The sequence below is a fragment of the Lissotriton vulgaris genome, chromosome 5, assembly GCF_964263255.1.
Source record: "Lissotriton vulgaris chromosome 5, aLisVul1.2, whole genome shotgun sequence".
NCBI lineage: Eukaryota > Metazoa > Chordata > Amphibia > Caudata > Salamandridae > Lissotriton > Lissotriton vulgaris.
This window is the reverse complement of record NC_141693.1, coordinates 1,222,727,508-1,222,753,361: the sequence shown is the minus strand read 5'-3', so window position 1 is coordinate 1,222,753,361 and position 25,854 is coordinate 1,222,727,508. Positions and strand designations below refer to the sequence as shown.

The following is a 25,854-nucleotide window of genomic DNA, read 5'->3' as shown; positions in this document are numbered from 1 at the left end:
ATTTTCCCTATTCTTTCTCCCTTGTTCCCTTGACTACATTGCCAGTTCTAGGTTCCGAGAGCTGAGACTGCTCCACTGACAGGCACACTGTTGAGGCAGTCAGAGATAAGCCCACATGTCTATAGCAACACTGTCACGCTCGACTACGACCACAATGTAATATGTGCACATTGGATGACCTGAGAGGGGGGGGGGGATGCACGCTAGTGCCTCAGACACGACAATGGGCACACTGGGTAAACGGATTTTAGCCACGAGATAAGAAGGCAACGGGCCTCATGTCGTTCCCGAGACGCGAGGACGATATACTGGTCTCGCCGCCCGAGTTCGCTGCTAACTCTGCACAGACACACAAGGCCGAGACACCGGGTTGTGTCACATGCCGCGGGATGGCTCCTTCCAATGGCAACTGGATGGCACCAATCATTGGGAGTAGAGGCCATGACATTTGGCACACCACAAGACCACTGTGACCAACCGCACGCCAGTTTACCCCCTTTTTCACATGATATGACACCGGTAACATCCTGAGTATAATGGTATAATGTGATTGATGTATAGACTTGTGGAGATAATATGCATGGTTATGGCTTGGGTCAATAAATGATGTTATATTCATGTTTTTGTAAAAACCAATAAAACATATTCAAACAAAAAAAATCAAAACATTACCTCAACGGCACGCCAATTGCTGAATGAATCTTCTCCTTTTTAAAGTTTTTATTGGCGGTTCCTAACAGCACCACCACATTTGGGTGTCACCTTGAACTCGGAGTACACTATATATCGGACATAATTAAGATTCAGCCTATCATGCTATGGCGCAGAGTATGGGCCACGGAAGAATGCCACCTCACGAGAACAATAATAGAGGACTGCATGAAACTAGACCATATGAAAAAGATAAAATGGCTGGCATATGTAAAATCTTTTCTCACTGACATTGGCCGTCCGAGTTTCTTTGAAGACCCATTATCCGTAACAGACATTTCAAAAAAAGACCTAAAAACACTGTGCCTGTCACACCTATCTGAACTCCGAATGTTGTGCGAAATAGGTAAACCCTCAGTACAACAATGTTTAATGATACAGTTGGTTCCAACTATGCAACCTTATTTACAATATGATTTATCGCAATATGAAAAGCTACTTCTTACTCGTTTTAGGCTTAACATATATCATTTTCTGATTTTATTTCCCACTCAGAATGTATGGACTCACAACACTGCAGCGTGTCCGTGTGACTCTATGTCCCCACAGTCCACAATTCATGTCATATTTTTTTGCAAATTTTATATGCAATTACGCAGGAGGTGGATATTGCCACTACTAAAAGTCATGAACATCCGTAGATGTCGTCCAGCCTATTTAGCCCTGCAACTTTTGGAAAATTCGCTGATGACAAAATCTGTGGCACATTATCTAAAACTTTGTATTAGGCACCGTACGAACCTGTAATGATGTGTAACAGTTTTTAATAACTTTTTCACAATGAATGAAAAATGATTTTTAATATTTTATTGCGGTTTTATGTACTTTTATGGTTTTCACATATGGAACCCGAATAAAGATATTTTGATTTGATTTGATTCGAATCAGAGATTAAGTTAAAACACAATTTCAGGAGGCAATGTGTCCCCGAGATACGACACCCTACATCAGATCAAAATACACATCCAATTAAGTAACAGCCTAAATCCTTGTGTTCTTGGGCAGGAACAGAAACTCACAGAGATTACAAAAATTCAAAAGATGGGTTACAGAAATTGTAAATGCAAACGCATAGAATCAGTGCAATGAATGCTCATTAAGTAAAGCAATTCAGATTAATGTGCAAAATCAGAAAAGTTTTAAGACCCAAATGACCAGCAACATCAAAAAGAAAACAGCCAGCATCCCTATTCACATTCTGGAAAGCTCTGGCTCACTCTCAAAATTGAGAGTTCATATTCAGTTTTCTTGCATAGGAAATCATCAATTTCTGCAAACTCATCTTTAGCTCGACCATGAATTATACTTCGAGCAAATCAAACCACAATTGTATAAAAAGTGATATTGCTTTAGCATCTAAGTATCATCCCACTACATGAATATGGACTCTGACCACTCTATTATAACATAGTCTGGAGATGGCAGGACAAACTAGTTACTGTATGTAGTGCAGTGAGCTAGCCGAAGGGCCTTGGGAAACTGCAAATGTGTCCGTGTTGGAAATATTTCTTCGAGAACAGCAAGAACAATCAATGGAAATAAACCAAAATGGCTCTTCTTGACTGTGTACTGCTGAAATAACGAAGAGTTAACATGCAGAAGGAGACATCCATTTTAAGAAAGATGGCATCCAGGGCTAATTAAGGCCTAGTTAACATAAGCCAGAAAAAAATACAATCACAGTAACGTTCAAGTGCAGTTGCATAATGTCAGTGTATATATGTAAATTTTCAGGCAGATCTAAATTTTGCAAGTAGTTAATAATGCACGAAAACTCTGACATGTGCGTACCCCACATGCAAATGTCTACAAAATGACTTAAGAGGCTTTTTTATATACCGATTTGGATAGGTAAATAAAAAATACATAAGTAGCACAAAAGTGTTTTTGAGGCACAGTGGAGCGGCAACACGAAAGGCGTGGTAAGGGGGACCCACGTGGAAGACGTGGGTGGGGAACCAACACGGGGGCAAAGTTGGGGGATTGGAACACAGAGGGAGCATGTAAGGGGCAAAGTAGAGGAACAGAAACAACACAGAGGGCATGGGTGGGAAGAAGAAGCAATGGGTGAGAGAAGAAGGGTGCTGGTGGGGGAAGAAACATGGGGGACAGAGGGAGGGAGCAAAGGGAGAGAGCTACATGAGGAAGCACACAGACAATAAAGCAACAGGGGAGTACACAAGACCGAGTGCAACATGAAGGGGTTGGGGACAAGGATACAGGTAACAGGCAGAAACACTGAGAAACGGGGGAGAGAATTACATGAGGGAGACAGCTGGAAAACATGTGCGCTTTCAAGTAGTACTTAGCACAAAAGAAAAAAGGAGAACTTGAAATGCAAGCAGTGGAAGCTTGGAAGCCAACCAAAAGAGAGGGAGAAAGAGAGGGATAAACACAAGATTGACTATTTGACTCGGGGAGTTATGTGTATGTACCAGTCGACGGTACAGAATTTTGCAGTCTTTGGAATGTAACCAATAAAATATGTTTTTAAAAAAAAATAAACAAGATTGACAAGCTGGAACACAAATAAGAAGCAGGTAAATGAAAGCAAATGCCTGGTATCTGCAAAGCATAATCCTATTTTTGTGGAAGTTCGTTCTGCTTGAAATTCCCACAATCCAGAATGCAAGTGGAAAAAAGTGAGTGCTTTTTTGTAAATCTGGGTGAGAATATTTTGAATATTTCGAGAAATTATCTACAATCATACATTTTTCCGAGTACTCTTGGGATTTGCTATAAGTCCCCTACTCCCCTCCACAAACAAATACAAACAATCTGAAATCTACTGCAAATGCTGAAGTAACCCCAAGATGGTAGATTTCTAGTTTTTGAAACCGGTTCGGGAGACAAAATCCTTTCACTTGACTGACCTACGTTAGTTTGGTGTAAGCGATAATCATATAAAATGGCATTAGACCCAAATACTATTTTCTTATGGATTCTTTTCAGTTTTGTTCACCAACGACCAATAAGTTGGTCCTCTTGTTCTATCAATGCAGTGCCCTCTTTCTATTACTCATACACTTTCAACATCACCCCCGGAAATGTTGTATTTTGGATACACCTGCACATAGCTACCCCATTAGTATAGAAAAAATGAGTGTTACGTTACTTCATAATGCTTGAGGATGGAGTGGAGACAGAACATAAAACAATCGAAAACCCTTTTGAGAGAATCCGTAGACAACAAATTGGGCATATATTCAATTATAAAACAGCTCATTGCAGACGATGTTAATTTACCGAGCGAAATCAATGCTTGGTGGATTTCCTTCATCACATTTCTGTAGAGATCTTTCTGCCATTCCTGTAAAAGTGTCCACTCCTCCTCGGAGAAATAGGTAGAAGCATCATGGAACGTAACCTGTGAACGGAAAATAAATATTGCATTACCTTCTCAGCTAATCTCTATAGCAAAAATAATTTGATGCTGAATGGAAATTCGTTTAGGATACACAATTCCTTCTCCTCTAACAAATCACACAGGCTACTTCATTTCCCCTAAAAAACGGTACCTGCATATAAATGTTTTTGGGGGAATGGTGAACCGGGTGTAGACCCATAATTACTCCAATTGACATTGTGTTTCTTAAAAGTTTGCACAAAATTTGTTTTCGAAGGTAAAAGTATTTTTATTTAAAAAGGTATTTTAATTTTTCAGACACATTTGTTTATTAACAATAGGTATAATATACCGTTATAGAAAGTTATATTTCAGGACAGAAAATACTTGCATAGACAAAGCCAAACGACCTGACCTAGGCAAGCCTTTGATTATTTCTATTGCAAGAATATGTAAAAAAAAACAAAAAAAAAAAAAAAACAAGGCACTGCGTTATATAGCAGTCTTGTGCTTGCAATAACAATGCAAATTAAAAAAAATTATCATGGCATATCATTTTAATACACCAGTAAAGTGCTTCCTGGCAGCCAGGTGTATACAGAACAATTATAGAACCCTTTTTAGTTTTAATGCGGTTCTTACGATTCCGATTAGCAAAGAAAAGGAACAATTGGCTTTATTATTGTAAAGTAAACGCATAGTTTAATCTCAAAAGGACGAGAAAAAATATAAAATGACAAAATATGATAAGAAAAATATTGATTAAGTAATGTATTGGGCCACCAGCCCCGGTACCGAAGTGCTCTTTATTTTAAGTGAATGTGCACATGTGATCAGGAAAATGTCCTCACTCACTGTAGAAGAGGGGTATAATGAATTGGCCTGACCCACTGCCCCATGCTGTCCACTGTTGTGGTAAGAACTAACATCTGAATGACAGTTGAAAAGAACAATGGCTGAAGACACCTGACTAAAGCCCCTCTATATATGTAAATATGTGTGTGGTTTTGTTTAGGATTTGTTTTAGCAGCAAGAGGCTTGTAAGATTGCTAAAACTGGCTTAAGGTCAGACCTAAACAAAATGAAATGAAAAGGAGGCCCATGATAAAGAAGCCAAACCAAAATTGCATTGTTACAGCGCTGTCTTAAAAACTCTTGAGGCCCCGGAAAAGATATATTGTTGGGGTCCCTGTTAGGAAAACCCTTTTTAATTGTATTACACATTTTCTGATAATTCAGGCCTGTGAAATGCCAACCAAACTTTCAGAATTAGGGCCGGGAATCACTCAAAAACAGTTAAAAGAGGCCTTGTCCCTATAAGAATAAACAAGCATTTACAATGCAATGGTTTCGCCTTTGGAAAAGTTAGAGTTATTGGCATTGCTCATGACATTTCTTTTTTTTTTTTTTTAACTTATAAATAAATGGCATTGTTATTTACATTGCCAACAGCTCTCACAGCCCACACAGCCCACACAGCTCTCTCAGCCCACACAGCTCTCTCAGCCCACACAGTTCTCACAGGCCACACAGCCCACACAGCCCACACAGCTCTCACAACCCACACAGCTCTCACAACCCACACAGCTCTCACAACCCACACAGCTCTCACAGCCCACACAGCTCTCACAGCCCACACAGCTCTCACAGCCCACACAGCTCTCACAGCCCACACAGCTCTCACAGCCCACATAGCCCTCACAGCCCACACAGCTCTCACAGCCCACACAGCCCACACAGCTCTCACAGCTCTCACAGCCCACACAGCTCTCACAGCTCTCACAGCCCACACAGCTCTCACAGCCCACACAGCTCTCACAGGCCACACAGCCCACACAGCCCACACAGCTCTCACAACCCACACAGCTCTCACAACCCACACAGCTCTCACAACCCACACAGCTCTCACAGCCCACACAGCTCTCACAGCCCACACAGCTCTCACAGCCCACACAGCTCTCACAGCCCACACAGCTCTCACAGCCCACACAGCTCTCACAGCCCACATAGCCCTCACAGCCCACACAGCTCTCACAGCCCACACAGCCCACACAGCTCTCACAGCTCTCACAGCCCACACAGCTCTCACAGCTCTCACAGCCCACACAGCTCTCACAGCCCACACAGCTCTCACAGCTCTCACAGCCCACACAGCTCTCACAGCCCACACAGCTCTCACAGCCCACACAGCTCTCACATCCCACACAGCTCTCACAGCCCACACAGCTCTCACAGCCCACACAGCTCTCACATCCCACACAGCTCTCACATCCCACACAGCTCTCACATCCCACACAGCTCTCACAGCCCACACAGCCCTCACAGCCCACACAGCCCTCACAGCCCACACAGCCCACACAGCCCTCACAGCCCACACAGCTCTCACAGCCCACACAGCTCTCACAAATGCTCATCTCAATTCCACTCCAAATTACACATAGAAGCAAGTTTTCTCAAAACAGTTATCTACTCTTCAACATTCTCCCCTTTTTCTCTGTATGCTCCCGCCAAAATAATATCTTTCGAGAAACGTTGAAGTCTTGGGCAAAGAATGCAGATCATGTTTTTTAAAACATATCTCAAAATCATTCAACTCCCCTGCTTGATCCGCTGTCAGGGTAGGCAAGTATTAAAAGATCTCTTGCCCTTCTGGGCCTAGCCAATGTAAAAGAAGGGAATTCTTCTGTGCAAAGTTCCGTAAGGTTAAGCACAAGTTAATTTGGGGGTTGCTTGTGCTTCACCCTGACAGAGATTGTGGTTCCTGCTTGAGTAGGGTTTCACCGCCATCAACCGTTAGCCAACAGTGATCAATGATACAAATCTCAACAATGATGAAGAGTGCAAACCTGAACCTGCACTAGGATACTATGGCCATGTCTGAACTGGGGTGGCAGAGTGGGCTAAAGAACGGTGATGGATTAAACCCAGAACTCTTGACTGGGTGTGAGTGTTTGATTGGTTCAGATGCTCCGTTCATCACCACCCTCTTTTGTACCACATTGTTCGCCATAAGTTAGCAGGGTATGCTCAGACGTGAGTCCCTTGCTCACTTTGCCACTGGATTCAAGCAAGCCTGGCCGAAGTCGGCTGTAATGCCAGAAACCGGTCCTAGGAAGCTTGAATCTGGTCCAGGGAAGGCACGGCTTGGCAGTTTGGGCTGGACTGTTCCCATGAGGCACAGGGTCAGACTGATTTGCATATGACCATGTCTGAACTGGGGTGGCAGAGTGGGCTAAAGAACGGTGATGGATTAAACCCAGATCTGTTGACTGGGTGTGAGTGTTTGATTGGTTCAGATACTCCGTCCATCACCACCCTCTTTTGTACTGCTAGGATACAGTAGCGGTACAACAGTGCCTTTGGAGACAAGCCTCATAAATAACAGGGGAAAATCTGGCCTGACACTCAAGATTTATGAATTCAAAGCTTAACCAGCAGTCACCACCAATAACAGATGCTGCAAATCTGAAAACACACTAAGCATTACTGAGTAATAGGAAACACTTAACCGCTTCGCCGCGGCGGCTTTTCCCGCTGTGCGCGGCATTTTTAAAAATCGCGCGTTACGTGACAAAGCCAGCTCGTCATCCGCGCAGCGCAGGTAACGCCCATGACGAGCTGGCTTTGTCATCCGCGTCGAAGGGGTTAAATACGCACTGATTACTGTGTAATGAGGCACATTTACACATGCCATTAGGTTTAATGAGTGATGGTGAAAATATGAACATGCGTAAAGGATTACTGAGTGTTGGAGAAAATGGTAACAGACATAATGGTGGTAATGGTAATTCTTAACATATGATGGATTTCTTGCCACAGTGGTCCCCACTCCTGCATTGTGCTTGCATGGCACAATAATAGTATTTCCTAACATATTTTAGGGTTGCTTGGAACAATGGTCCCCACCCTTGTAACAATTGCGCTGGCACAACACTGTTAATGCTTGGCATTTTGAAATTACTATTACTACTGCTTGGAGGCCTCAACCTCTATGATCGTTTTCCAGTCTGCAGTAATACATGCAATCACTAATTAATCCATTCATGCACTGACAAAGTCTTTGAGCTATCAAGCAATGTGCTTACTCGCTCAAGTATTAATCGATCATGCAGTAGTTAATCTGTTCAATTGTTGACTCACTATCACATTAATCTACTCACCCATTCACAAAACCTCAAACATGAACTGGCCAATCAATGAAAAGTCACTTTCAATTATTAAATAGGCAGAAATGTTGTCTTTGCCATGGTTGTTGTTTCTGTCAGCCGTGGCTTAGTTGTTTTCATGGTTGGATACTTCTGAGTTTTCATCCTGTTTCTGTTGCCTTCAATCTACCTCCCTTGTTTCTCTGCCTGATTCTGTTAGCGCACCTACTGGTCTACCCTCTCCTGTCAGTCACCACTGATGTACTCCGGCTTCCAGTTTGCACTTGGAGACTCAGACCCGGAAGCTAATGAGCAGCAGGACTGTCAAGTTTTAGGATGTTTTATTTCCTTCAATTAACAAGCAAAAGCTGCTAATTTAGAGCTACTTCCAGGTGAGCTAACAGTAGTTCGCAAGCTGCTCTTTGGAGAAGCCTGGTTTACGCTTAGCGTTACATGTTAAGCGCGCATCAATGTTTTGTTGAGTCACAGCTGTTTTAAAAAAAATAGATTTTTGGGTAAAAACCAATTAAAAAATATTTCTGTGAGCAAAAACTGCCACGCTTGAGTTTGTTTACTGTTTCTAAGCTGACGACTTAGCCTTATATTAACAGGATCCATTCACTCGTTTTACAGTATTGTTTTCCACTTCTAAGTCTCACAGTCAGCTTGCAAGATTTAGAATGGTCAGCACAGCAGTCCTGCATAAATTAAGAGAGAGGGCCAATGCCTTATCTCTTGGTGTTTAATTTGTTTTGTTCATGTTCGCAGACAAATGTCCGGGGAAAAACAGCTTCTTTTTTAATTAAGCGTAATTCATTTGTTATTGTTAATCTCTTTGCTTCGGTGTTCTATTTTTCAAAGAAAGGCTTTAAATGCAACGAGAAATGAATATTTTGGATCTGCCTCATCTTTCCTCGAAATGCACAAAGAAAATTGATTTTGCAAAAGGGAGAAAGGTGAAAATCCTAAGAAGTAATTCTAGGTCATAGTCTTAACCGGTTTTCTAAGAGATTAGGTCCAAAAGTCTAAATGCTGCGGGCTTTCATAGGTTTTGTTGGACGAACTGAAAATATGATGACAGATGGTTCATTGCATAAGCTGCTCACGTGCTGTATTCACAAAACAATTTCGATAAAACATGTGTTTAGTGCCATTCCTCTTACTAAAATGACTCCAGCGTTCTGACAAATACACACGCCCTCCCTCCATCAGCACTGTCTCTCAATGCATTCACGGCTAAAGCAGCCAACTTCGAAGCTGGGGAACCAGGTTGGAGTCTGGCGGGAGGCTCACGCATCCTGTAATTTTGCGCAAATCACTTAATTTCCCATGCCTAAAAAAATACCAAAATGAATGTGTCAGTCTGATATGCAATTGATGCTCATGTAAAGCGCTCTGATATCTTTGGGTCATGTTCGCTCTGTATAAAACTCCAAAAATAAATGGGTTACGGAGGATGACACATGCTTGGGGATCAAAGCCCAACAATCCCAATAGCATTCACTACATCGTGGTGTTGAAATTGGGCATGCTGAGTGTAAGAAGGATCTTACCACCGGTAGCACTGCACCATTAACACCAGTAAGTGTATCACGTCTATTGCATGAAGGACTTCATCCCCCGAAATACAGAACCCATGGCCCTTGCGGTGCAGTAGAGGACGGTCAAGGACCGCTCCCTTTAACAATACTCTGGTTGGGGTAAGGCCGTGATGCGAGGGGCAGCTGTGTACCTTGGGAGGTGGAAGGCAGGGCGTAAATTATGTGACAATTGAAAGCCTAATTTTCAAATAGAGGCCTCCTTTGTGAGCGAGGTAAAGGAGTCACTCACACTACCAGTGCTGCTTGTAAAGAAAGGGCGGACACCGCCAGGAACCGGAGGCAAAGGCAAGAACATGTGGGAAGACGATCCAGTCACGTAGCACAGAAGCAAGACCTGGCCTGACCTAACACACGGCGGGAGTGCGAATCAACTCGGCACACTTCAGACCCACTCTCTGAACAAACTGCTGAACTCCTGAACAAACTCCCCTGAACACCATGGCAAACTCTGAGGCAGCCGCTACCAACTACTGAGCGTTCAAACAAACTGCACATAACTCAACAGACTCTCCTGCAGCCAAGCAAACTGCTCGACTCCTTGGTAAAGTCTCATGAAAAAAACAAAATAAACTCCTTCCTACACAACCAACAGCTGAACTGCTCACAAAACAAAAAACCTACCCGTTATACAATCACAAAAACGGTTCATGCCCCCAACAAACTCCTTCGCAGGCACGGCCCCCGTCGCAGCTCCCACTGGCCTCCGCTGACGTCGAGGGTTCCCCCGGAGTCAGCCACTCACAGCGCGGCTCCCGGGGCAGATCCTGATGACGCGGCGAGGCTCCAACCAACGGCGGCGCAGCTCACGGGGACAGGCCCACTGCAGCGGCCAATCAGAGCGCGCCTCTGTCGACGAGCCACCAATGCGGTCGCAGCCCCTTCGTGCCTCGGCCAAGGTGCCGAGCAGCTGACGGGCGGCAGCACCTACGAGGACACGGGGGGCGGGAGAGGAACGGACGGCGGGAGGGGGCGGGAGAGGACACAGGGGGCGTGAGGCACGAAAATTGGCACAAGTGCGGCGTGGGCAGCCGCGGATTAAAAAAAAATTTAAAAAAATGGCGGCAGCACCTACGAGGACACGGGGGGGGGGGGCGGGAGAGGAACGGACGGCGGGAGGGGGCGGGAGAAGACACAGGGGGCGGGAGGGGGGCGGGAAAGGACACGAGAGGAACGGACGGCGGGAGGGAGGCGGGAAACGGCGGGAGGAGGGACACAAGGCAGGACAGCAGCAAACACGGCCCGGCCGGACCAGACACGGGGGCGTTCCCGGCGTGTCGTGACGTCGGCAAAAGCCAAAGAATCTCGGGAACGCCCCCGTGTCTGGTCCGGCATTGACGGACGCCTCTCTGTTCCAATGGCTAGCCTCCATTTATGGAGCTAGCCAATGAAGCAGAGAGGCGGGTTAAAGTCACCCATACTAGAAACTACAGATTTCGCTGGAGGAGGAGCCTAACGGCTCCGCCCCCCAGCGAAACCTAAAAATGTACCGTTCGTATTGCCAGTAAGGTAAAACCAAAACATAATTTTCATAAAAAAGAAATAAGCCTTGCCAGGGTCCCAATATCCTTACAATGGTCCGGACAGAGAGACACATGTAGAGGCAGGCTGAGAGAAGAGAAGTTTGCAGACAGAGATAGAGATATGACTGAGGGGCATCTTTGAAGGTGAGGCCCTGAGCAATTGCACACTTTGCCCAAATCTTACAACTTCTCTGCACTGTTAGTCACCAATCCTCTCAAATAATAATCAATTTTTGTACACACATACCATAAAAGCTACATTTTTAAAACATAATTCCTCCACTTTTCGGCTAATATCAAACCTTTTAAACTGTTGATTTGATTTAATTTTGTGCAAACCTCCAAATGCAGCACACTTACATATAAAATGGTAAAAAGTGTAAATTGAATTCCCATAATCTACAACTGATCACCACACCATTTCCTGCTTTTGCACAGATATTCAAGATGTACAATGCAAAGTAAGTATAAGTACGTGTGCATGCTATGTGGGTTCCAAAATGTAATCGGGTGAAAAAAAAGTATAGCTGAAACTAAGACAGTTGCCTAAAATACTTTTCATCACACTTTAGAAGTCTAAAATAAAAATGGACTGGATTTTACTTTAGGTGAAATTATGTTTTTGTTTTAATTCAGCCTTGGCCATGTTATATTCATCACATAAATCATATTCAGATTTCAAGCCATGCATGTATCTTATGTATAGATTCTGTCAGTGCCTAAGCAATTCATCTCACATGACAGATTTTAAGATTGTACTGCAATAAGATTTAGCTAATTAAACACCAACAAGCTTTTTTAAGACGGTTCATCCACTGGAACAGCCGCAGCCATGAATTACCCCTCCAGGCATATAACTACGAGCAGCGTACTGTTTCTATTCAGAAGACATGCCTTTAAGTATTTCTCTCAATTAAATTCAGAGCCATTGCATCTGCCTTTATCTGCCAGACCACAAAGACCGTTAGTGATGATATGATTGTGATAAAAATATATCAAGTATTTAAGTTTTAATTTTTTGATCTGTTAGTTGTTCGGTCTTTGCAATTAAATATTTTGTCCATTGTCACTCATAAATCAGTGTATTGAGAGGTACATGGTCTAGGGTTCCTACTAGGTAAACGTTCTTGTTAGCTTTTTCAAACATCATGATTTTAGTTTTACCTAGATTGGTCTATTGATTGGATCGTATGTTTAATTTTCAACTTGTTAGTGCAGTATTGCTGGGCAGAGGTATTCACGTGTCACAGCACATGGCACGGGAGTGCCTCTGCTGCCTCCCAAGTGACCTGCTACAGGCCTGACATCAAATTGTCTTTCAGAGATGCACCAGACATTGAGACTCACTGTTCTCCAGCATTACTATATTGTCAGAAGTGATACTGAAATGTGATGGACTTCCCTTATCAACCAACATTTCACAAGTGACATGCAACTGTCTATGTCTGGGCTCTGCTGACCTTTCAGCATCATTACCATGACACACGACAGTCTCCTGAACACTCGGGGACTTTCAGGGGAACAGGTGCCTTGGAAAACCTAACATTTTTAATGTTATACAATACAAATAACTGTACTGATGTGGTACATCAGACATTTACTTGCCAATAGTAAATTCATGACGTGATAGATAAAAACTGTGACTATGTTTATGGACTTCTTTGTTTTCTTTAATGATTGATTAGATGCAAAACAATGCAGGTATAAGAGACATTGCCAGTGACCAGATACATTTACTCATCATTCTTAAAAAAGGAAAAGGTCACTGCATTTAACCCATGGAATTCTAACTTCAACTGGTAAATTGATGAACATACTTTGAGGCTACACAATGAGTACATAGAGACTTGCCAAGTGGTGTTTCAAAAAATAGATCTGAATAGTCCTGCTCAAAATAAAAATAAGATGTATAAGGCCTCTAAGAATAAAATGCACAATTTAAGGGGATTCTGGCTTCACAGGCAGGTGAGGTTGCTGTCTATAGTTGACCAATACATTTCAGTCATAGTCAAATGGAATTCCTTAAATTGATGACCTTTCAAAATTCCAGTTACAGCAATTTATGTGTCAATGGCTTCTTTTCCATATAAACAGCATTCCTTTTTCAATAGTCCCTCATTGGATGTTTGCATATTTGTGCTCACGTATGATTGCATATTTGTGCTCACGTATGTTATGTCGCAATATTATTAACCCTTCTATGCAATCCAATTTGCAGGGCTCTTCACATCTTCTGCACTACGGTTTTCCCTTCTAAAATACCTTTGCTGCGATGGCTCTGCGTCCTCCCTCCTGCCTTGCACTGGGGATCTCCTGACCTGGGGCACTTAAGCTCCTCAGCATCACTCCTTGGGTTTTCCACAGCAGACCACACTCTATGCCTATACTCTCCAGCCACCCAGGCTTTTAGCCTCTTGCAGAGTGAGAGTGCACAACAACTAGAGTCTAAACAGAGAAGGTAATCTGCCCTCTACCCGACCTTAATTAAGTGGGAGTTGCTGATAACAACTATGAAAATTGACAACCCTTTCGCCAGGGCTGCACTGGAAACCCAAAGTAGCACTGGCAATTTTTTTAACCAGTCATCAGGGGGAAGGCGAGGAGAGGGCAGAGTGAAGCACTGCTGCTTTTGTTACTGGGAGCAGATACTGCAGTACCGCTGCAAAATCAGCGCCCCCCCCCCCCCCACACACAGTAATAAAACCAGCCACCATCCAGAAAGTAATCTGAAAAGTAATTCAAGCAATCTAACAGTAATTTGCACTGTATTGAAAGCATTTACAGACCTGTAACAAAGTCATTTTCATCCAGCTTGCTTGCATTGTTCGGGTTAAACCCGCCTTGAAAATGATCAAATACACTTACCTGTGCCAGCCTTGCTTGGTTCTAGGAAATAAATACAGCTAAATAATATTTTTATACAAATCAAATTGGTCTGAGTTCAGTCTTTGAGTGTGTGACATCGTTTGCTGCCTGAAAGTGCACAGCCCTGCCCATCGCTTTCCTCAAGCAGGTGAATCCTAATCTCCCAGATATTGGCCTTTTATTTTGCTGGTGGACAAAGTAATTGACTTCACTCAGTCCGGAAGCTCAAACATGAATTTCATTAGTTGCTGGTGCAGAGAAATATTCACTTACAGTGGCATCTCATTGATAGGGGTAGTTGGGCTGTGATTTACACAATCATAAGCGAGAGCCATCCTCTTATATAACATTAATCACACTAAACTCAGGGGTGTGGAATTTATTAAAAGATCTACTAATCCATGGGACAGCTGCTTTATAAATCTACTTTTCCTATAATAAAATCCACTTGTCCCTTTGGTGCCATGTAGTGCAGAGGCAAATTATGGCAGAATTCTCATTATGTAAGAGCTGTGATGATAGCCTCTCTTACTATGCCAGAGATCATATCATAGTAGGGTTTGAATACTAGCAATTTGCCATCTTTTGGCAGATCTAAATACAGGGGCTGGAGGAGCAATAGTTCCCCATAGTTGGAATGTCCTTTTGAGTCTGTTCAAAGCTAATAGAATGGTTTATGGGTTTTTATCAACTCGTCTAATACTTTACCATATAGAGAAAGTCTGGAAATGTACTGACAAGGGCAGAGGTAAAATTTCTGCCAGGGTTGGGGAAAAAAGTGGTTGGTTGGAAAGTGAACTTGCTCAACAGATTTTCACATGAGCAAATCTACACATGAATATTTGCTCATGCTAAAACGCAGTTCACAGATATTTTCTGGGAGTAAGATTTCCTGACTGACACCTGTAAATTCTTGTAAATTAATTAAAGCTGAAAATCTGAACTAATGCAAAGACATATACCAATGCTGCACTTTTGTGACTTTTCTTTAAGAATTGGGCCCCTATTTAGGTCTGCCGTTAACCAAGACCTTTCGTTTTTATTAGAATTCTGTATCTCTCGCACTATCTACTGGCTGGCTTCACTGTGAGTGACAACATTCTGCTCTTTCACAAGGAGCATATCGGCACACAAAGTAGTTTCGTTCAGTGCCAAGTACTACTGTAGCCATGTGTGGTTTTTGAGTCCAAAAATGTTGTTGCTTTTGCCATTGTCTGTTATAATGATGAAAGCCCGGCAGCTCCCACAACAATACAGTTGTACAAAAACCATGTCAAAACAAGACACACATTAACAAAACCAAAAGGCTGATAAAAAATGACCTACCTATTGGCTTTGCCATTGCTTGTTTATTGCCACGTTTCCTATAATTTTGTATGAACTAGTTACACTAATTTCCCATCATAAATATTTTTGGGGAAATACTAGCATGCATTAACACATTTTCTAAATTGATGGTTCAACGAAACGGTACTTAACATTTCACAGTAGTTTAGCAAAACCTTTTGTTTGTAGTTGGATTTTTTTTAACTTTTCATTTTGAAAGCAAAAAAACATCAATCCTGCTTTCAAAGTTTTGCCTATATTTGCATCTAATCAGACAGAATCCTGGAAGCATTATACGTAGCCTCATATTGCTAAACTTTGCAAACTTGCGTACTCATTTTTATACTGGAACCACTGTCAGTAGTTTAGTCTGAACTTACAACATTTCCTTAGAGCGCTCAACCTAATAATAAAAGCATTCTATTAATGAACCATACATACAAGTCTGAACAGCATTAAGGTTTGGACACAAATATTACCTTAACTGCAGACAATGCCCTTCCCTGATCCATTATGTGGTACTGTAATCTGGCAGCCAAAGGGTTTGTGCTGCAGGGGGTTGGGCCTACTTGTCTCAAGGACAAAATAAACATGCAAACTTGTCCTTGACCCCAAATAATACGTCCTGGGCCATAGGAGCTCCACACCCCTGTAAACTATATGATGGAGGACAAATTTGATTTACTGGCTAAAGGATAAATCGGAGAAGAAACAATGGTTATATATTCAATTCTTTTTGGAAGTGGACCCTTACCCACTTATTGTGGACATGCTTCTTCATAGGTCCCCCCCCACAGTTAGGACTGTAGATGGACTGGTTGGGCTCACCAAGATCTGGGAGCTCTTCTACATTGTATGCATCTCTGCAAGTCTCGAAAAATCATAGAAATAATACCAGACTTGCAGGTTTGGTGATTTGATAAAACCACCCGACCTAACTGCAATGTGCCCATAAACTGGTCTCAATTATGTGATCCTTGGCAAATATTGTTTTTAACTGAGTCGCCGATTTCTTGATCATCACATATGAGAACACCTTCAAATATGTGAGTTCAGCATGTCTGCTGACCAAAAAATCTCTCTTGTTTGTTTTAATAGAATACGAATTTGCTCCATGTATATGAATCTGGCTCACATATAAGCCCGACTTGCCTCTTAGTTAGCCGATAGCATTGTCATCAGGGCGGGGGCAGGAGTGTTTCTCAGTTCATGTTTTAAAACTCTCACTTTTAATACATATATTATTAAAGCATGATGTGGTAGTGCACGGTCATTTACAGACAGCATATTTTCCACTGAAATGGCCACAAACTTTCCCAATGACCTGCAGCTTTACCAATAAAACTATGTAGCATACAAACGATAATGTTTGGAAATTAGGGTTTTAGCAAATAGTCATAATTTGTACATCACTAAGTAAAGGGTTTCGATTTGTTTTGATCCTTTTAAAATCTTTGGTAACATCACACTTCAGAATTACAAAATAAAATGCGCTTTCAACTGAAATATATTTTTTTATATTTGTATAGTTCATCTACAAGCTATTTAAATGTTTTTAGACAAAACTTGACAAATTATAGCCTTTCATTTTTCACTCCCGATACCCCCAGCACGATTGTCACACAGTACACTTTGCGACAGTCTTTAACTTATCAGTTAGAGAAAGACAAGTAAACACCAATCTCTAGGATGAAATAAGCAGCAAATTGTAGGAAGACATAAGGCGGCATTTGATCTTGTTTTTGGAACACAGCAAATCTGATTAAAAAAATAAGATTGAAAGCATCTTTATTGCTCATTCACTCACGCTCCCTCGCCCGAATGGGTCAGTAAAGATAGCTCACCCTGATAAAATCTGACTCGCGAGTGGACAAGAAGATTTTACGAGGCCTGTTCTAGTAAGAATGGAATGCATTTCTATATAAAATTGCTTAGGTAGGCCCTAAAGTGACCTTTATTGAAGAGGTCCCGAGTGAAATTAAAACCAAAACTATTTAAACTAGACCTCAGTGAGATTGAAAACCCCATGCCTCCTCAAGACAATACTTAAGAACTAGGTAAATATGTGTCACCTGTAGAAAGGGATGACCATTTTAATACTGATAAGAAAAAATGGTAATCAACCAAAATAGTAACCAGTACTTAAAGAATTCTCATTATTACAGGGTTTTCCTTTTGAAGCACTACAATAAAAGGCGTCACCGCTCACTCAATATGAGCACTCAATATAATGATTTCATAAGGATCGAGCCAGAACTGTAGGAAAGATGGCCTGTAGTTCATACACATGCCAGCAGAGACTAAACAACCAAAGGAGTCCTGTGAAGTCACTATGAGGCGGCATTGCATCTCCTGAAAGAAACATCTAGCTGCAGCTCTAATGTAATCCCAGAATACCAGGCACCACTACTGAAGCAAATACTATATATTACAGCTCGATTAAATAAATTGGAAATTCAATTGTTACAATTCTGCTGGACCCTTTTTTGTCAATAGTATGTTTATTGAGTTTTAAAACATAAGAAAAATATGCGACAATCCCGCACATTGTCCCACACAGGGGATAGCGTTGCTTCCGCCCACATGCACCCCTTTCGCTAGGAGAATAGTCTTGCCCAGATCCCCAATAGATAGAATAACGCTTCTACAGGCACAGTGTCTGACATGGGTGGTGGGGACACCAGGTGATCTGTGTGGTTAGCGGGGGGTCAACAACAGACTGACAAAAGCCTCTATGGCAGGTTGGCAGAGAGCTATGTCCCCTGGGCAGGGGTCTACAGTCTCCACCTTGTGCTAGTGCAGACGGCGCCCAGCTGCATGTAAGTACCCCGGGGGCAATGCCGTGGAAAGAGCTCATGTGGGATGCATATAAAGAGCAACAAAACCCATAACCCCCGCCCCCTCTGTCCTCCCCCCTCCCCAGTGGTAGTAGCTACTTCAAAGGACATGAATCAAGGTACGTGAAGATGGGAGTTCAAAATTGAAATAGGTGAAGGGATCTAACACTAGCGGGGCATACTCCAGATGGCAAGCCTTGGGACAGAAACCTAACCAGTGGGCCCCAACGGAATTCAAAGTTCTTGAAATCATCCAAGAAGATGTCCGCCATTCTCTCCAAACTCATAGCCTCGAAAGCCGTGAATGCCAGAGTGAGATGGCCGGTGCCTCCCCCCGTTTCCACGCAGCAGCAACAGTGAGCTTGGCCGCCCCGATGCAAAGCCACATAATCTTCTTGTCCGCCCTAGTCTGATGTTCGAGACTAGGATCACAGAGACCCAGAAGTGTAGTGGCTATCGAGGTAGGAATTTGCTGGACCCTTTTAAGGTTTCACCAAGGAAGTGTGCTGCCTCTGCGAGACATGTTGCATTCAGAATATGTACTTTAAGCTCTGCACAGCGCTTCTGGTTGGTTGGCCTGCCGTTTGGAAATTCCTTTACTATTGTTGGTCAATAGTGTCCATCTGGCCCAACAGTGGGTGCTTGGTTCCCTCCTACGAGACTTCACCAATTGTTTCTTTTGGCTGGCATCTGTTGCCTCCTCTTTGCAGACGCTCCCTCTCCATCCCCATAAAGCTGCCGTACTTCCTGGTTTTGGCCACACAACTTTAGTTAAACATAGAGCTATTGGCTTTGCAAATGGAAAAGAAATGCTGAGACCGCCGGCCTTCGTTTTTTTTTTATTTATAGACTTTAGTGGCAATTGTGGCACGCCACGCTTTAGCTTTAAACATCTAAAGAAAAAGAGAAGTGTGCCGTCATTACTACAAAAGTCAACACAAGGGAAGGTGGATTCTGCATTTCCTTTCCATTTATTTAGTTTTATAGCAATCGCATGTGCTTTCCTTTCAAACATATTAAGCTAAAGCACGACAAGCTGTGATGGCTACAATAGAAAATAAATGGGAAAAAAATATGGTGGGCGCACAACTTTTTGTTCTATTTATTGACTTTTGTAGCAAGGGCATCACGCCGCGCTTTAGCTTTGAACACCCATAGTGCGGAGTGCCGCCATTGCTAGAAGAGTCAATCAATAAAAAAAAGAAAGAGCAGGCGGACGCCGTATTTCTTTTCCTTTTGTAAAGACAGTAGCTCCAAATTCAACTAATGCAAGATCTATTTCATTGAAAATGCTTGTTATTTAGCATTTGTATTGATTCGAGGAAACTGTGCCAAGCACAACAGACAGCAAAGAAGAACAAATAAAACGCACCCACATTACACACCTTAACAATTCCAGAACCAAATAGCAGGAGTCTAACAAAACAAACGGCAACTCCGAAAACTGGAGCATTCCAGGAAGAGGGAGTTTTGATCCGAATGAGGATATGGTTGCTTTAGAAGTGTACAATTTATCACTGCCTTGGTCGCGACTGAAGCCGTAGATGGCTGTCACCCAAGTTGTGCAAGCCAAACTACCGGCCATACCCAGTTAAAGAATACATTAATCAGTACATCTCACATGCCATTCTGAGATCAAAGTGTTGTTACTTGTAGAACCTCAGACACCCAAATTTAGAAATAGGTTATCCAACTTCCACGATTCTGTTATCTCCAAATGCATGAGAACTGTCCTTTTTACGTCCAGTAGATACAACAAAAAAAAGATTCTTTCTCAGAAGATTAATCTGGAGCCAACACTGTAAAAGCACTTCCCTCGTGGTGTGGAACTGAGAAGGAACCTCTGGCACAATGTTAAGGTATGAATGTAAAATGCTTCAGAACTTTCAAAAGCAGTGCTAAACTCCAGGCTTGAGAAGGACAGTGAACTCTAGGTCTTTCCAGAGCAACATTCTTGAGCAATCTCACCATCAGAGGCTCCACTTCCTCCAGTAGTGAACTTCTGAAAGCCCTCACTGTTGCCCTTGGCCTACAGAGTAGAAGTTGCAAGACTTAAGAGAAATCCTTTCCTCGGGAAATGCAAAATCATCCTAGGATTTACGGAGCTAGGATCACAACTTTGACTGCTGTGTTGACTAGCTATGTAAAGTCTGAGAAAGCCAGTGATGTTAGCATATGGTTACCTTTTTTTTAAGTAACCTAGGATTTTTTTTAAACTAATGGTCTACTATTCACTGACAGAATTGTACAAAGATACTGTCCTCTTGTGTTATAGAACTGAGAAAATGAAAGTAATCTAGTCAGTTGCTTAAATACACTATGGGGAATATTGTTCACAGTTTCACGCAGCACAATGCAGCGAGCCACCTTGCTGTGCTGCACTGTGTGAAAGAGAAAGAGCAGCAATGTCCCATATTTAACATCATAAGCTGCATTCCTGTCTTTTCAATGCACTGGCGCACTTTTGACTGACTAGCGTCAATGCAGGCTCCTTTGCACTATGGTGTAAGGGTACCTGCGTTGTAAGCAGGATTGTTTTTGTGCAGTAAGGGACACGTTCCTGCATAGAACCAATCCTGAGAGGCATTTTCCTGTTTCTAAGTGTGCTGCAGAATGCAGCACAAGAAGAAAGTGAGGAGAAACTGGGAAAAATAAACATATTCCTCCTTGTTACACCCCCTGGGAGACGTAGCATTTGGACGCATTCCCAGGCCTTCTATTAATGTAAAATCTAGGAATGCACCAAAATCCATGGGTGGATGCATGGGAACACCCACACTCCACCTATGGAACGCCTCTGTGGGGCAGAGTAACGCAAGGCAGCGATTTGTGTTGCCTTGAGTTACTCCAACTTTATCAATTTATGCAGGGCCGCGCAAGGTGGCTTTGTGTGGCTTGATAAATCTAACGTTAGTGTTGCATCGCCCTTGCGCACCACGCTAACTTTAGTGTTGCATCACCCTTGCGTGGTACAAGGGCAAAGCAACACAATGCTAAATATGCCCCTATGTGTGACCAGGAAACCTGGGTTCAAATCCCAGGTCACCCACATGACTAAATTGTGTGATTCAAGTAATATCAACTTGTTTCATTTGAGAGCATTTTCTAATAATTCAATTCAAGATGGATTCTGTACAAAAATCTCAATTGTAAATGTTTAATGGTCTGTTACGTTCCACCAGCCATAAAAATATTATTGGCCATAAAAATATTATTGGCCATGATATAAGGGGAACCAGACAGTTGGTTAACTTTGTTTACTAATGGCTTTGTCAGAAGGGAGGGTTAATAAGTGTTTTTTAAAGTTTAAGTTTAAAAACTTCCACTTTAAATACATTTCAATGCAATGTTGTGATCTAATATAGTAAACAGAAACACTTCCGTATGTTAAAGAAACACTTACTACATTTTAAAGTCTTTATCATATCCTTATAATTTTGATTGTTGTGTAATTTGCATCCCAAATATTCTGAAGATTCTCAAGTTCTTTGGCACTTAGGGATGAGTCAGGCCATTGGTTGGGGGTTGGCTCAACTGCAGAGCTATTTCAAGACATGGGCAGAGTAGACAATTGTTCAGGGTCCAATTTCCCAAGGTGCCCAGCCAATGTCTGCCAACTAAAAGCACCAACAATGGACCATCACACAGACAGAATTTGCCCGGGTGGTTGGGTGATGATTATTCTATCACTTGACAGTGTTTTTTCGGTTTCTGGCCGCTCTGCTGAGCTTATTCTTCATGTACACAATACTTTCAGATACTTATGGAGGGCCCATTTGATTTTAGCAATTGTCCTGGCTTGTTCTTCTTTCCCTCATTTGTCCTGTTCTTTAGCAATGACCCTTTGAATCAGTTGCTATAGATCTCCCATCTGATCTTGATTTCATACTACTCTTTAATTCTGTCAGGTGATCAGGCTCCCAGTTCTGAGATAAATGTAGTCCCTGACGAACACACTAATGTATCATTCAGGACTTCTTGGTGCTGTGAGCATACAGGCAAGTTGTGGGTACCTCACATCAGGGCTCGAGTCAGGGTACCACGCGGGTGGACGGCATCCCCCCACTTATTTTACCGGGTGGACGCCTTCCCCCCTGCCTAACAGCTGGACTTCACTCTTCGGCCTCTCTGGGACGAGGAGCTCAGAGCTCACAGCACGCTGCTCACGAGCTGACTTCTCAAATGCAATCACATCTAAGGGGTGAGCGAGGGGAGGCAATGAGCCCGATGGTGCAAGCCACCTTTCGTGACGTCACTTCCTATTGTGACGTCACTTCCGGTGACACCGTCCCCCCACTTCTTTTATTAGGACTTGTGCCCTGCCTCACATCGTGACATTAGGTGTGAGACGGTCACCCACATCATCTGCTCTGCCTCAATCTTTTTAAGATTTGATGTCTAGTGGAGGGTGAGGTGAGCAGAACGTGAAAAAGTCACTTACCTTAATGCTTCCCAAACTGTTTGCTATGGGTATTGAAATGTTTAGAAACTTGCTGATTCTTTCGGTCCAAGAAAGACGGAGTAGATTTGGGTATGATTGATTCCCTTGACACCATGCTAAAGGGTATCAATTTACTGTTGAACAAGGACATAATACCCCATCTAAATGTAGCACACCTATAGGTAATCTCATATAGCAGACTGCATACAAATATTAAGTTGGCTGCAATATAAAAAAAATGCATTGATAAAGTGGTGAAGTGTGGACCCACGTCAGAAGTGGCCATAAAAGTGACCTTGTGTCCTGAATTTGGACCCTTTGTCCAGATTTATTTTACAGGTCAGTCCTAAATCTGCCTCCATGCCAGAAGCAAACAAGACCGTCAGATCAGGGAGCACAACATATGACCTAACGAGTTTCAGTGTCATCACAGATGGATTTATGCAAAGATTAACACCCAGCTAAACCAGTCTAAATTCTACGATTAGATACCATTTATTGGAGTACTAAAAGTTAAATGCATTGCACTGTTTGTTCAACGTATCCGATATCAACTTGGGGTGTTTATGTCTCATAGCTGCAAACGTTCCCTGCGGTGTTAGGACACAGTCACGGATATCTAACGGTTTTAGAGACCTTCAACCTCAGGACAAACAAACTCGCTCCACAGTCTGGAAACGATCTCCATCACCATCAAAACCTCTGCTCAGCGTCCCATCATGAAAAGTGCTGAACAGGTGCCCACCCCTTCCCTGTGCACCTGTTTACCTGTCACAATGGCGCGCTGTATTCCGCACAACGGAAGCAACCGTCTTCACCAACACTTTAAACTCAAAAGGGCTTCATTTGAAGACCCGGTCTCACAGGCCTGCTTCCTGACTGCACCCCGGCGCGTGCGTTCACTCACCTTGTCCGGGTTCCGCCAGGGCATTTCTATTCTGTTCTGACTGGATTTCGTAGATGAACAATCGGCGCGCGTGCTGGACCCAAGCAGCAGATGGAGATTGTTTATCAAAACTAGACACCTGCCTATGAGACCTGAAAACCCAGTGAAAGTTCAGTCCGTCTCCATGTTTATTTACTGCGCATGGCCACAACCCGAAACACTTATCCCCGACGCATGCTCCGAGACAACAGGCAGCCAGGACCCGCCTCAGGGACCACTTGGGTTGCGTAGGCTTTTATCCCTTTGATGTTATTTCAGTTAGTGCTAGAATTGAGGAAAATGACCCTGGGCTCTCTTAAATTGGCGGTCAAGGTGTGGTAGCAGAAAGTACTTGGAGCCACGAGGACCGGAGTCACAGTCAAACTATACATGATATATTCAAACTCTGCCGCAAATAAATTAGCAGCTAGGATACATTTGTCAGTGGATCTGTTCTGGCTTAATGCTGCATTTTAAATTATCTTACTACTTAAGTTAAGACACCTGTTGCAGTGCAGAGATGTTTGGGTGCCCAACAAAGGATATGACGGCAGGCTAACTCTGGTGGTTAATGCACATGCTGAAGAGATCTATCTGTGTGTTGATGGCAATTTTGACTGTTCATAAGCCAGCATGGAGGGTTACTTTATTTATTTATTTGCGATTTTATATAGCGCGAACGTTACCCGAAGGTGTCGGAGCGCTTTACATAAGAACCAGTTGCATTACATAAAGACTTTGGATTACAATATTTACAAAAAAGGTACATACAGCAAAAGTTGCATATAAACAAGTTGCAAGTTCACTCAAGGAAGATAAAAGCCAGTAAAACGCTACATTCACATAGGAGTAGTAGCAAGTACAAAGGTCTACTACAAACGCTAGTGGTTAGACAGAAAAACTCTACAATCACATAGGAGTAGTAGTAAGTACAAAGTGGTTAGACATATATGTATACAAGTTGCATATTCACTCAAGGTTACATTTTATAAAGTGCTTATATATTGCATATTTACAGAGCATGACATTTAGCCATCATGGGTCTGGAGTGTAATGTTGCCTTAGGTGGGCGCAACCATGGTGGCCCACGACCGGAATTGACTAAATGCTGAGCACCCCCTCCCCCCCGCCCCTCAAGCATCGAGTTGGGTAGTTTGGCCCGACGTTGAGACGGAGGGCAAGTTCTGTAATCAATAAATAGCTCAGGGCCCTGGGCGTGGCAGGCAGTGTACTGACCACCAGCACAGTAACGTGTGGTCTCCAATTTGTTATTAGCTAGGCCAAGACCAGTACACCACACTGGCGACGAGGTGGTCTCGCCACCCCCATCGCGTGCCACGCTCTCCGCCGCTCTGCCTCTCGCGAGCCCGCACCTGCAACCCCTGCGGTGTGCCCCGCTCAGCGTGCTCGGCACACCCCGCCGGCGGAGTACTCCCAGCCACCCTGCAGACAGTCTTGTCGAGCGGCAGTCCAGCCGCACCAGCACCCCGGCCTCCAGACTCACCGCCACTTCCCAGCGCTCCTATGAGCAGGTGCCTCCGAGGACGTGAGCCCGCCTGCCAGTGGCCCCGCTGCTCCGCCCGGCTGCCTCAGCCTCACAGCCTCAGGTGCGTGTCGGCAGCCTCGGCGCCTCAGCCGCGCTCCTACAGACGCCTGCCCCGGCCTTCAACCACGCGCCAGCCCGCTGGGCCTGCCACATGCCTCTGGCGGGCGCCTCCCCACGCCTCCCACACACCTCGCGGGTGGAGACCCTGCCAATCCTCACGCATTTCGCGTGCAACGTTGCTGGAACATTCCGAAGCCGCCAGAAGTCAACCCCCAACGGGCTCCTGAGTCCCTGGCCCTCTGGTGAAAGGGCGCTTCCGGCTATCAAACCCTCCCGCCTTCCCCAACAGCCATGGCCACCGTGCCCCCGCTGGAGCCCTTTGCAGTCACGGGCACGCCTCCGTCACAGGCAGCCAGGTGAAGGAAATGGGTGGAACGCCTGGAGAACTACTTTGTGGCAGCGGACATCGCTGTCGAGCGACGGCGGGCGATGCTTCTGCACCTAGGAGGGGAGGCAATCCACGACATTTCAAAAGACGTGGTGGAAGGAGGCCCGCCCCGGAACTACACCACGCTACGTGACGCCATAACG

General features: G+C 43.6%; 1 protein-coding gene across 2 annotated transcripts in view; it reads right to left on the bottom strand.

The window, feature by feature from the left end:
• The window catches only part of LOC147712346 (uncharacterized), a 171,128-nt gene extending 147,181 nt beyond the window's left edge, over positions 1–23,947 (bottom strand). The window contains exons 1-2 of one of the 2 annotated variants that reach the window (XM_086923041.1): positions 23,700–23,947; positions 3,958–4,078 (exon numbers count right to left, since the gene is read on the bottom strand). In XM_086923041.1, coding sequence (XP_086779167.1) covers positions 3,958–4,078; positions 23,700–23,723 — 145 coding nt within the window. In that variant the 5' untranslated portion in view covers positions 23,724–23,947. The remainder of the gene's footprint in view (positions 1–3,957; positions 4,079–23,699) is intronic. The other variant, XM_086923042.1, reaches the window with a different exon arrangement.
• Between the last annotated feature and the right edge of the window lie 1,907 nt (positions 23,948–25,854).